The sequence below is a fragment of the Lathyrus oleraceus genome, chromosome 2, assembly GCF_024323335.1.
Source record: "Lathyrus oleraceus cultivar Zhongwan6 chromosome 2, CAAS_Psat_ZW6_1.0, whole genome shotgun sequence".
NCBI classification, from domain to species: Eukaryota; Viridiplantae; Streptophyta; class Magnoliopsida; order Fabales; family Fabaceae; genus Lathyrus; species Lathyrus oleraceus.
In genome coordinates this window covers 385,077,773-385,090,887 of record NC_066580.1, presented here as the reverse complement: position 1 = coordinate 385,090,887, position 13,115 = coordinate 385,077,773, and the positions used below count along the sequence as shown (strand labels likewise).

General features: G+C 31.5%; 1 protein-coding gene across 3 annotated transcripts; it reads right to left on the bottom strand.

The window, feature by feature from the left end:
• Window positions 1-5,966: 5,966 nt before the first annotated feature.
• LOC127119639 (probable WRKY transcription factor 57) lies at window positions 5,967-12,313 on the bottom strand. 3 transcript variants are annotated; one of them, XM_051049911.1, is made up of 4 exons: window positions 11,698-12,300; window positions 10,303-10,446; window positions 7,911-8,318; window positions 5,967-6,364 (listed from the first exon to the last, which is right to left on the bottom strand). In XM_051049911.1, the coding sequence occupies exons 1-3, from the start codon at window positions 12,024-12,026 to the stop codon at window positions 7,913-7,915; spliced, it is 879 nt and encodes a 292-aa protein (XP_050905868.1). In that variant the 5' UTR covers window positions 12,027-12,300; the 3' UTR covers window positions 5,967-6,364; window positions 7,911-7,912. The 3 variants fall into 3 exon arrangements, with proteins under 3 accessions (XP_050905868.1, XP_050905867.1, XP_050905869.1); XM_051049910.1 differs by lacking the exon at window positions 5,967-6,364 and having other exon boundaries at window positions 7,767-8,318; XM_051049912.1 differs by lacking the exons at window positions 5,967-6,364; window positions 10,303-10,446 and having other exon boundaries at window positions 7,767-8,318; window positions 11,698-12,313.
• Between the last annotated feature and the right edge of the window lie 802 nt (window positions 12,314-13,115).

The window sequence follows — 13,115 nt, the reverse complement described above, 5'->3', positions numbered from 1 at the left end:
TTTTGAAAATCATGAGTATCTAAGTCATGTTTGAAAACTAAAACGAGCTTTGTATGGTCTCAATCAAGCCCCTAGGGCTTGGTATGAGCGACTTAGTAAGTTCTTAATTGATCAAGGATGCTCTAGAGGGAAGGTAGATACAACACTTTTTATTAAGCGTTAAGGAAAATATTCTCTTCTAGTTCAAATTTATGTCAATGACATTATATTTGGTTCTACTAACATAAATCTAGTCAAAGAGTTTTCTAAGCTTATGCAGGGCAAATTTGAGATGAGTTTAATAGGGGAGTTGAATTACTTTCTCGGACTTCAAATCAAGCAGCTCAAAGAAGGGACATTTGTGTCTCAAACCAAGTACTGCCAAGAATTACTTAAACTCTTCGGAATGGTATATGCAAAGTTAATTGACACTCTAATGCCCACAAATGGAAACTTGGACAGGCCTGACAACTAGGCCTGACATTATGTTTAGTGTATGTGTTAGGTTTGTCATTTTTGTGATTGGCTGCATTTTGGAAAAACAAGTTTATTTGACAGATGTTGAACAAGATGTCCTGACATGTGGTCTCAACATTCAGGGTAATCAAGCTTTAGTTGGTTGGGAGATTTAGTCTCCTTATATTTTATCTACATATACTTTGAATATTTAGTTTTTGTATATTATTGTGTGTTTTCCTGTGATTGAAGAATATCGTATCTTGACTTGTTTACGAAGGAACAATGTCAAGACATTTTTGGAAACATTTGATTTAATAAGAATTGTATCTTCAGAAGATTGAGAAGAGATCTTGGATCTGTTGTAAATCAAAGACGGAAGCCCATGCATCTCACTTCTATTTATAGAGGAGTTCTAAACCTAAGTATGTATCGAAACAGTTCAGTATTTTGTTATCATTAGGGTTTCGTGTGTGTGATTTGTGTGAGCCATTCGAGTATCACATTGATACTTGAATTGGACCTGGTATATTGAGTTGTAATTTAAAATCCCTCAGAAGCTTTTAAGCAAGAGAGGATTGTGTTTTTCTGTTGTGTGTTATGTGTGGTTGTGGAAAGTGAGAGGGGTCTCATATCTAGGTATACCCTAGATAGAAAAGTCCATAATTAGAGATTAGGTGATAAGTCTGTAAACACTTAGGTTGTTCAGGACTTCAAACTAATTCTGTGGTAAAGGATTTCCTTCATGGCTTAGTAGCCTCTAGATGTAGGTGACGTTGCACTGAATTGGGTTAACAACTGATTGTGTTATTTACTGTCTTACTGTTTTATTTATTCAACTATTGTTTAGTGTGTGATAATGTGCAGACCCTGAGTTCGTGACATCGTGTTCGACATCATGGATCTGTTTTCCAGAATTTCAGTATGCATGTGCGCTCGATATCAATCTGCTTCTAAGGAACCATATTTAAAAGCTTTAAAGCGCATCCTTAGATACCTTCATGGTACTTCGAAGTATGAGCTTTGGTTTTCCAAGGGTAGCGATTGTAGTTTGGTTGGTTACTCCGATTTCGGTTTTTTCGGTTGCAAATCGGATAGGAAGAGTACTAGTGGAACTTGCCACATCTTTTCAAACTCCTTAGTTAGTTGGCATAGTAAGAAGCAAGTCTATGTTACTTTATCAACTACAGAGGCAGAATACATCGCAGCCGATAGTTGTTATGCTCAAATTTTATGGATCAAACAACAACTATTTGACTTTGATATTAAACATCAACGTATTCCGATAATTGCGACAATACTAGTGAAGTCAATCTAACCAAAAATTCAGTGCTACATTCTCGTACTAAACATATTGAGATACGTCACCATTTCCTACGAGACCGTGTTGAAAAAGACAATGTCGTGTTTAAGCATGTTGATAGTAAAAATTAACTTGTCGATATTTTTACAAAACCTTTTGCAACTGATCCATTTTTCAATATTCTTTGGGAATTGGGCATTCTCGATATCTCAAATCTTGCCTAATATATGTTGTTGCATGCACTCTTTATATTTACCTTTAACCTTATGTTGAAAGTTTTAGTTCATTTGAGTGCATTCTTCGTCTATCGTCTTAAAAGGTAATATCGTTCTCAAGTTATCTCTTTGTTCTTAAGTTTTCATGTAATATGTTGCTTATCTTTGACTCATTTATTTGATTGCATGTTTATGATCCAAGATTGTGTGATATATCTTGATGTATGATAAATTTCATGGTTGCTCACTTCCAGAAATTTCATTGGTTACCCTTGAATGTTTTTTAACTTATATGTTTATAGTGACATCATGTTTGATTTCTTCATCACATATATTTCACGCCATTCATTCCTTACCTTTGAATTATTTTAAAGATATTTGTGTTTTAGCATGCATTTCTTATTTCTTTTGTGCTTGTATTTTATGTATTTACTCTTATGAACAATCTCGGTAGCCTCTCTAAATAGTGTATGAATCTTTTATAATTGTGCTTGGGTTGTTCTGATTATTCAAGTTTTGGCATTTTCATCATTAGGGTTATTATATGTGAATGTGCGTTGATGTTCTATTTCTTTTGCAAACGCCTCTGAGTGTTTTATTTGTGTTTGAAAGATTACTTTATGTTTCTTACATTTGGGTGTGTTTTTTTTTATGTTGTCAAAGGGGGAGTAGTAAACGAAGACGAAACCATACAGTTGTGGTGCACATATTCAGGAGGAGCTTTCAAACCATCAAATACTTCGTTAAGTTTTGCCATCATAAAAAAGGGGGAGTATGTGAGTACATTTTCCTTCTAGTAGTATGTTTTGATTGATGTCAAAATCAGGACACTTAGTATTTGCGTACATTGGACGATATCCTCTTAATCTAGGTGTGCATTTTTGTGACTAGGAGTGCATAATCATCCTTATCCATTTAGAGTCATTTACTAAGTAAAAAACAATGTTTTGTGTCAAAATGAATTTTATGCATCAACTCATAAATGTTACAGGTTAAGTCATGCTGCAAAAATAATGTAGAGAATTATTTTCACTTAGCATGCATTGACTAATAGCTGTTACAGGTCATTCCATAATAACTTTTCACTCAGCATGCATCGACTCATATATGCTACAGGTCGATGCATGAAGACTCAATTTTTAAAAGAAAACTCACTGGGCAGTATGAGTTGACTCACCCATGTTACAGGTTGATGGATATAAGAAATTTTTCTTCTATAAGTTGATGCACAACTCTATAGGTCGACGCATAAGTCATACTTTAACTAACCATTTTCTCTCGGTCCTTCATGCATCAACGCATGGATTTTATGAGTCAACTCATAGCTCCTTTTTGCTGAAAAAGTTTGTTATTCTTTGCACGATTTTTTTATTACATTTCCTCTTTCTCACACACATACAAATACATTCATGCATCTCATTTCATTTTTTTTAAAACCTTAAAGATACAAAGATTTCTCTTCATCTTCGTTCTTCTTCAGAGCATTCATTCAATATTTACACATGATAATTCTTGTTGAGTGATCTAGATTGGGAGTAATAACATCCAAGTTAGTGTTAATAAATCTTAATTGGGTTGAGAGTTTTTGGGGGTTTCATTGATAAAACCAATTAGGGTTTTCCCTCCTAGATCGGGATAAAAAAAATTGGGGGGGGGGGGGGGGGGGGGTGACAAGACTTCGAGACTGGATTCAACCGAGTGAAAGCCTTGAAGAACGATGGTGTGGGGAGTAGTAGTAACCAGAGGATCAATCAGAGTTCTTGGGTTACTTGATCTTACTTAAGATAAATAGGAGAGAAGAAGATATGATCATATCAAATACTGAATTTGAGGGTTTGTATAGCTATTTCTTCTCTTGTATAATATTTTGCAAAAGGTTATAGAAATTATCTCATTTCCTGTTTGGAATTGGGGGAAGACGTTCTCATAGTGAGGTCGATTGGGAAACTGCCTAAATAAATCTTCTCTCTCTCTCTCTCTCTCTCTCTCTCTCTCTCTCTCTCTCTCTCTCTCTCTTCTCTCTCTCTCTCTCTCTCTCTCTTCTCTCTCTCTCTCTCTCTCTCTCTCTCTCTCTCTCTCTCTCTCTCTCTCTCTCTCTCTCTCTCTCTCTCTCTCTCTCTCTCTCTCTCTCTCTCTCTCTCTCTCTCTCTCTCTCTCTCTCTCTCTCTCTCTCTATATATATATATATATATATATATATATATATATATATATATATATATATATATATATATATATATATATTATATATATATATATATATATATATATATATATATATATATATATATATATATATATATATATATATATATATATATATATATATATATATACTTTACATTTGATATTATTTTGAATCAAGTGAGCAATAGTTAATTGCATAAAATTTCTAAGTGTTTTATTGTTTTTTAAACTGTTTTTGTGAAGAAAATTGCAATCTAACAATTGTAATTGGATTCCACCATTATCCACACATAGAGAAATTCTTCTTGGTGATCATTGCACACCAAGTGTTTGACAAATTGCTCAAGTCAATTTTATCAACTTGTTTAATTGAAAATAGCTTAACAAAGGGTTATAAAATTCAAGAGTATTTTTAGAAAATCATATTGGTTCTATTTTTCATCTTGGCATTATATTAAACCTAACACATTACGGTTTAGACGCATATCTGATCCTTTTTATAACAGGTTCGGATAAACGAGTTTTCGACCCGGAATCACTCACTCAAAAGTGTAAGTATTTTTGTTGAAGATTTTATCGTCATTTATTTTGGTGATTGAATTTACTGAGAGACTAAAATTTTCAAATTGTAGGAAATTTTATTCATTATAGGGTTTTCTAAAACTCGCATAAATGACATGGAAAAGAATATTCAAATGTGTGTAATTTTTTCTTAATAGTTTTTTCCTAAATTCACTTAACCCTATTAATAAAACGCACTTTTATTATAAGTGCAAATAGGTTGATTCCTCGCTTTGAATGTGAACTGATCGAGTCATGTCATAATCCTTTTGAAAGTGACAAACATTGAACTTTTTATTAAATGTATATATAATAATCGAATTGGCTTTTTGGAGACAGCTCAAGACCAAGCAAAGTTTCTTCATCTAAAGATATGTCACGCCTAGGCTAGCTAACTTTTCAAACACAAAAGTATGAAGTCCCAGAAAGATTCAAGAATTCAAAGCCCCCATAAGGAAAAAAAAATCAATTACAGAATAAGGAAGAAAAAAAAAGACTCTTCCACTTTTTCTTTCCCTCCTCAATGTTCTATATTACATAATGGAAAGGAGTAAGGGTGTAATGATCAAAGACACACAAAAAATGGGTAAGCAAGATTCAAATCAAATCAAATTAATTAAAATCAATTTTTATTAATTTCAAAAATAATCCGAATCAAATCATTATACTTAACTAGTATATTTTTATTCAAACTATTTTAGTAGTTTTATTTAAAAAATTATGTTGTTGTATATTCATTATATTTATATTTTTATAATAAATTTAAAATTTCCTAACATATCAATTTGTTTGAAGTAATTCAAACCAACTATTTTGATTTGATCATTTTAAATAAAATAAAAAAACTTACCCCTAATTAAAATTTTATATTACATAGATAATCTTTATACATTTTTTGAAAAATTAAAATTATGTCTAGGTGCTTAGCATGATATAAGTGAGTAGTAAAGATAAGGTATTGGCATAGAAATTCGTAGCCGGCCATATCCACATAAAGATATATGCATATGATGCTGCTAGGTATGCGCATGTTACGACCACAAACTATTAGATCTTAAGCAACAAAGATAATCTATGGATGGAGCTATAAAATCTTTAACTTTCCCTAATCATAGAATATGAGGTCATATATCTTGTATGTACAGTTCAATTTTTAAGATATAGATTTGAAGCTACAACTTTTTTACTTTTTCATTTCAAATGTTTCATTCTCAACTCTATGCTATTTTTTTCATACTTATTTTTTTTATCACAAACTCAGTGTGAATCACAAAATATAAAATTTGATGCACAATACATATAGAACTGAGTGTATCTTTGAAATCTGAAATGCTATAGTGCACAACAAAATATAAATTTGATGCACAATTATTTTCTTCTTAATATGAATATGGACTTTAGTAAAAATGGTAAGGTTCTGTCATTTGATTTGTTTTTAGAGTTTGATATTAGACAGACTCTTCTTTTTCAGGAACCAATATATTAAGTTGTATTCTCTGCCATTTGTCTTAATCAGCATCTCCAATGTAGAGTATATATATCTGAGGGTACATATTCACAAATTATAAATTTGATGCACCAAAATGTATTCTTCTTTGGAAACCAATATACTATTATGCTGTATTCTCTGCTATTTGTCTTGACCAGCATCTCAATTATTTTCCTATTGCAATATAAATCAGTATATATCTTAAGGTGTACGTATTTCCTCATAAAAGTTATAAAAATACAAGGCAAATATTCCCTCAGCATTAACAAATAGAAGGCAACCATTAAAAAGAATACACACATATTCGAAAACCAAATTGTCAAAAAAATATAATGAGATTTGAATTTCTAAAATAGCCCATGCAGTTAGAATGAAAAGTGAAGATTCAGTCACTGACTATTGATATTTTTTTTTATCATATACACATATTTTTTAAATGTGTCTCATATAAATCTCTCAAAAAAGAGTGGTCCTTGCCATTTTTAATTTAAAAAGTGAGGAATAAATGTTATTTTTTATTAAAATATATTGAAAATAATAAGACACACTTTTGAACCAAGTTTATATTAGACACCATTTTATTATACAAATTGAGGCACATTCTAATATAGACCTCAAAAATATATTCAAAGGAAAATAAATCTTCACATATTTTTTATTATAAATATCCTATTTTACTACGATAAGTAAGAGTCCAAATCTTTTATTTTAGCTCAATATTATATACACTTATAAAAATAAAGTTTATAATACATAAATTATATTTTCATAATTTATATAAAATTTAAAGAGATGATATATATATATATATATATATATATATATATATATATATATATATTAGAAACATTAAATCAAACTCTAAGTTCTCAAATATATATTTGATCATACGTTATTGAAGGGTGAAATAAAACTTAAATGCAACTCTTATATTTTAAGACCTCTAAATTTTATAGACTTATTCCTACTTTATTTTATATACTGCACAAGCATATTATATCTATTATTATTGTCTATTCTCTCTCATAGGCTCTTTCAAGTGTTTGGATGTCCATCTTTCATTTTCAACCTAAATAATACACTCTATAGTGGGCAACCTATATATATATAATTAATATGAGATAATATACTATACAGTGCGATCTCTTTTGGGATGACAAAATCAATCCTCTTAAAAATTATATTCATTATCTTCAGTGATACAATATTATTATGCATGAGTCTTTGCCCTTTGTGTAAAAAGCTAATAATAGATTTAAGTTGTGGAAATTGCATGCAAAATAACTGATAATATTAATATTAATTGCCTAAAATAACCACTAATAATATTAACAAAACACTTGGAATTAAAAATGGTAGATGCCATTAGTCCATTAGACGCAATTTCCCGACTAAATTGACATATGCAAATAGACTTAATGTGCTAAAGGGTTTTTAATATCAAGAATAACACTAGAATTTTGTTAGTTTTATGCATAATAAGTTTGACTCAATTTTTGAAAATTGAAATGAAGATTAAATAGTTATCAAATCTTCTGACACAAAATGTACGAGTGGCATCATTTGACACAAAATCTGGTACCTCTAATCACATTTATAATATTAATATCTTAATCTATAACTATATAACTTTTTCACTACTAGTAAATAACTTGTTTTAAAGCAGTCTAAATTCATTTAAAGATCAAAATAGATAAATAACCATTCAATATATATGTACCATCAAATATTTCTCTCATCCCTGCTGCGCATTCCACGGGGTACAATATCTCCAAGTAGCCCTTCATCAGTTGGATGCTGCGGCAGCGATGCATCAGACACAGCCATTGTAGCGCTGCTAGATCTTCCAGCTTCATGATCATCAAGTGATTGGCTATGCTGAGAAACAGGAGTGGTGCAAGTGTTTGATTCTGTAGGTATTTGAATAGGATAATAGAATTGAGGCATTGTTGGAGAAAAATGGCCAGTAAAGGAAGCTTCGTGACTAATGATTCCGCCTCGAGGATATCCAACTGTGTGATGACAGTGTTGGCCTTCATAAGTTGTTACAACAATAGTTGGGTCTTCACAAGAGCGTTCAACCCTTTTCTTCACCGTGCATTTACTATTTGTGCATCTATAATAGCTTCTGCAACAAGACAAATACATGCATTAGAATAATCATCACAATGTTGTCTACTAGAGCTTATTGTAGTATTACTCATCTTCATTTTGCATAACAAACATTGAGGTCAACTAATTTTATTGTATTTTAGACTATACTGTTACACTTTTAACATTATAAAATACACATATTTTTGAATTGATGGCATCAATTAAATCATTATGCACTCAAAAAGGAAGCTTCTAAATGTACCTTTCAAAAAACTGTCAAAATTATGCACCCTTCGCCATTTTTAATAGAATCATCAATGCTTTACTCATATTTTTTACTAGAATCCTTTGCTTTTCTTTTTCCTAATACCTATTTGAGAATATAGCCTAAGTCTAACATAACTAATCATAAAGATAATTATGACAGCCATACAAGTGTGACTAACACCTCTCAACTTATCATAGGACGATCTACTACTACAGGTGACACGACACTACTTATACAAAAGCAAGTGTGTAACTGATTTTGTAATCAATTAATCAATTTAATAAAATACTAGAATTTAATAGAGTTAAGAATTCATAGATTAGTTTTTAATATACCTAATTTAATATTTTATAAAAAATGGTAAATTTCTTTTTTAAAGTCATTTTTTATGTTCATTTATAAGTATTTTAAAAATGATAGTAATATAAAATTTCATTGATTTTAATGGAGTTTTGAAGGGGAGTGAGACTGATTTGAATAAAAGGAAGAAATAAAGTGAAAAGTAAAGGAGAGACTCCTAATTTGGGGGAATTCAAGAAATGTATTGAAAAGAGATCTTATAAGCTATAAACACATGCTTCAAATCATTTCCGTAATATTAAAATACTCTTAAATTAAAAATATAGTAATTTTAAATATTTTCTTATCATTCTTTGCATGATTATTCTCTCAATTTGGGTGAAAGATTACTATTTCTTTCTCTCTTTTTTTTTTCTTAATGCCCTCTCCTACTAAGTCTCAAACACTATTGAAATGGTTAGGAGAAATTTTATTCATGCCCTCTCCTCCATTTGAATTGTCTACAAAATCATTCTTTTAAATAAAGTGAAAGATATCTCTTTCTTTTCCTCTCTCTAAAACCCTATCCTTCTCATTTCCAAAAGAAATCTAAAAAATGATGTGAACATTTATTCATTTAGATGACTAATAAAATCCTTTTAAGCTAACATCTATAATTTCAACAGACAAATATTTATGTCTATAATCCTAATAATTTGCATAATTCCTGTCAAATTGTTGTTATTTCTATAATCCAAAAATGCAGGTAATGAGAAAATCACCATGAGAAGTTTGAAATTTGGTTACACTCTATCTCAGGTTTCTTCTTTTTTATTCAACAACCAAAATAGAATATAGAGAAGATGAAGAATAGTAGAATAATAAGATGGAAAGGAACAAGAAAACTATAGGAAAAGAAATTAAGAAAGATATTTAAATTTAAATAGATCATTAAACCAGTAGGGTTTAATAATAACAAATGTAAAATGCAATTTTTTTTTTTGGATATTTCCATATCCAAATATACCATCTTGGTTTCTATCCAATGATTGCGGTGCTGCAAAATATTCAAATTCTCATTAAACAGCTCATTCATAAAAAAAAAACATCTCAATAAACATGTATACAACAGAATATCTTAATATCTATTGATCCACATATAGAACTGATTCCACATATTAAAAAAGCTTCAGATGTTATTGTTGGAAATTTTACAAGCATATATTCTAAGTGTCAAACCATATATCTTGCATGCTTTCATGATTTATTAAATCTTTACATAAATTTAAGAAACAAAATGTGCATGAAATAATCTATGATTAATGGAAAAAATATGTATTGTAGATTTTTTTTTTATAAGCAAATATTTATTGTAGTTTAAAATTGGATAAAATATTTTGTTATGGAGTTAGAAAATATGCATAGTCATGGGAAGAATTAAAGGTTAGTTTGATTAGAAGTAGGTGTAGACCTAGGAAATGGGCTATTTTTAACTGCCTTCTGACCATACTTTCGCCATCTGTAGCCATCCTCGAGATGATCAACTTCACTCTTGGTCATAAATGCAAACCGCGGCTGCCGTATTCGCTTTTGCCCTTTCTTTTTACTTTTACTACTGCAAAATAGGAGCCACAATGTAAAGGGGCCAAAAGACACTACATTATTTCTGCATGGTATAGAGCCATATCATAATGCATACTACTATACTTATCAATTATCATAATCTTTTGTTAATAAGATAATAATTCACATAAAATATGGACCACAAGATTTACATATAAAAAATGGAGAGGTCCCGCTTTACAATGAAAAAACACGCAAACATTATTTTAGGAAAAGAAGCAATATGTCATACTCTTAACTAAAATGCATTGCATATACTAGCTAGTACTCCACATTACTATATGTATGAGCATAAAGTGCAAATTAATGCTAGTGCTACTATCCTATGGAAGTAAAATGAATAAGCATCATACCAAGAAAGTATATAGTTTTTCTTCTATTCATTCGAATGTAAAAATGACTAAATGAGTATAGTTTGACTATAAAGCTGCAAGTGGTTAGCATCATATTAATGCCCAAAACACAAAAGCAGTAAATCCAAGTCTATGTCAAAAAATGAAAGATGATGATATATTTTTAGGATAACAACTTATTTTAAATTTACAGAAAATATTAGACATTAACTATTTAAGAAACTTTTTAGAGGAATTATGATGGAAAATAAGTTAAATATAGAATATATCAAAAACTTATTTTAAATTAAATATTCCAATTATAATAAAAACATGTAGTAATAATTACATTAAAAATAATGCGTAAATAATAATGTTCTGAAAATAAAGTAGAAAGAAGTTTGGATGGCTCAGAGCACGCTATTCCCGCCGTGATAACGGTGCATGTGGGCTAAAGCTTCACAAATCCGAAAAAGGTAATTTCATAATTATTTTTATCTCTTTTTCGCATCAATTTTTCATTTTTGTAAATATTCAACCCTGGCTTTTTAAAAATTGGAAAACACACGCAAAAAATCTAACTCGGATTGTGTTCTGTTTGGGAAGAAGATTCCAGATTGTACGGACATAGATTTGCACCGATCCCGAAGAAGTTATTAAAAAATGAAAACGAATTTAAAAATGAAATGAAAAATACTGTAAGAAACAAACAAACCGCAAGTTGATTAGAGTTGATTCGATTTTGATATGATTGATGTGGAATTCAGTTATTTTCATTCCATTTTTGTCCTCAGAGTTTCACGTTAATAACGAATTAACCGCATGGAGAAACAAAAACACTAAACTGAAAACAGAAAGCGGAAAGTTGAAAAGCAGTGGAAGCAAAGTTTGTTACGATTTCATCAACTCACGGTATTTCCGGCGGTTTTTCGTCAGAGACGGTAGATTTCTCCGGCGGATCCTCACTAGAGCTTGAAGAAATGGATTGATTATTAGACCTGTAAGACGACGTCGGAGCTGGTTCGATCGAACCGGTTTGAACCGGCGGCAACGATCCCTCGCTGGCTCCGACTTGGTCCGGTACAAGATTCCAGCCGATGTCACCGAACATGGTTCTATCTCTATCGCCAGAGAAGAAATGAGTGCCATCGGAATCATCGACGCCGAGAGACCAGCTCGAGTTGCCGATAAACTCTCCGGCGGTTGCAGGATCGGGAGGTGCTCTGTCTTTGTCTTCCATACATGGATTACGTACGAAAAGTAAACAGTGTGCAGAACATGCTAATCGAAATCCCAAATCTGAAATGATGATTCTTCGGATTTTCTGGAAAACGCGAAGAGAAAAAGATAGAGAGAATTAGGGTTTGTGTTATGGAGTGTTGGTTGTTGTGAGAAGGAAGGGACGCGTAGGTTTTGAAGTTTATGAAGAGTTTGAAAGCGTTGTCTCGTCAAAGCACAGTGTAAAAGAGATAATAATGTGAAATATATGTATTTTTTTCAAAAAGTTTTTATTTTTGTGATAATAAAAAAATGAAGAGAGATATGTTAGAAAATTATTGAGTGTGTCAAATGTAAGAAGGGGAAGAAAGAAAGTGGCTACAGGAGCACGCGCGGATGAATTATTGGGCCCTTGTTGTGCTATGCGTGTGCGATATGCTGCGCAGGGATTTTCATTTCTGATACTCTTTTGGCTTTTTCAATTCAAAAGTTTTAATTGGTCAATAAATATTAGTAATATTTTCATTTTTGAATCCACATCCCATAACTAGAATGTAATAGTAGTAAATATTGCTAACAAAATTATGTAGTTAATTAAGTAACGTTAGATAAAAGTTAGTGTAACACCCCAAAATTTGCCCTCCTCATTCATGCATTCACTTTTTAGGTCATTTATCATTTCATACCACATTGCATTATGTCAATCAGAATTAGCTCCACGAAGCTCGGACATCATCCAGGACACTTTGTGGGTTCTACTTAGACGATCAGTCGACACAAGGCAAAGACTTGAGGTACTACCAACAGGGCCAGATGGGGCCTATTCACCACGCAAATCACCAGGCTGGAAGAAGCAAGAATCTGCTGCTGAGCTGTCATGCTCGCTAGGCGAGCAGATGCTTCGCCTAGCGAAGAGTACTGTCATGCTCGCTGGGCGAGCAGATCCTTCGCTAGGCGGAGGGCGCGCATTTCAGAAAATATCAGAAAGATTTTGGGCTTGAGTTGCCCTCATTTGAGCCCACTACCCACGAAATCAGTCTATAAATACTGAAGTTTCAGTAGAGGAAAAGACACTTGGAGTTACACTGGGAGATTCACTGGAGAAAGATTT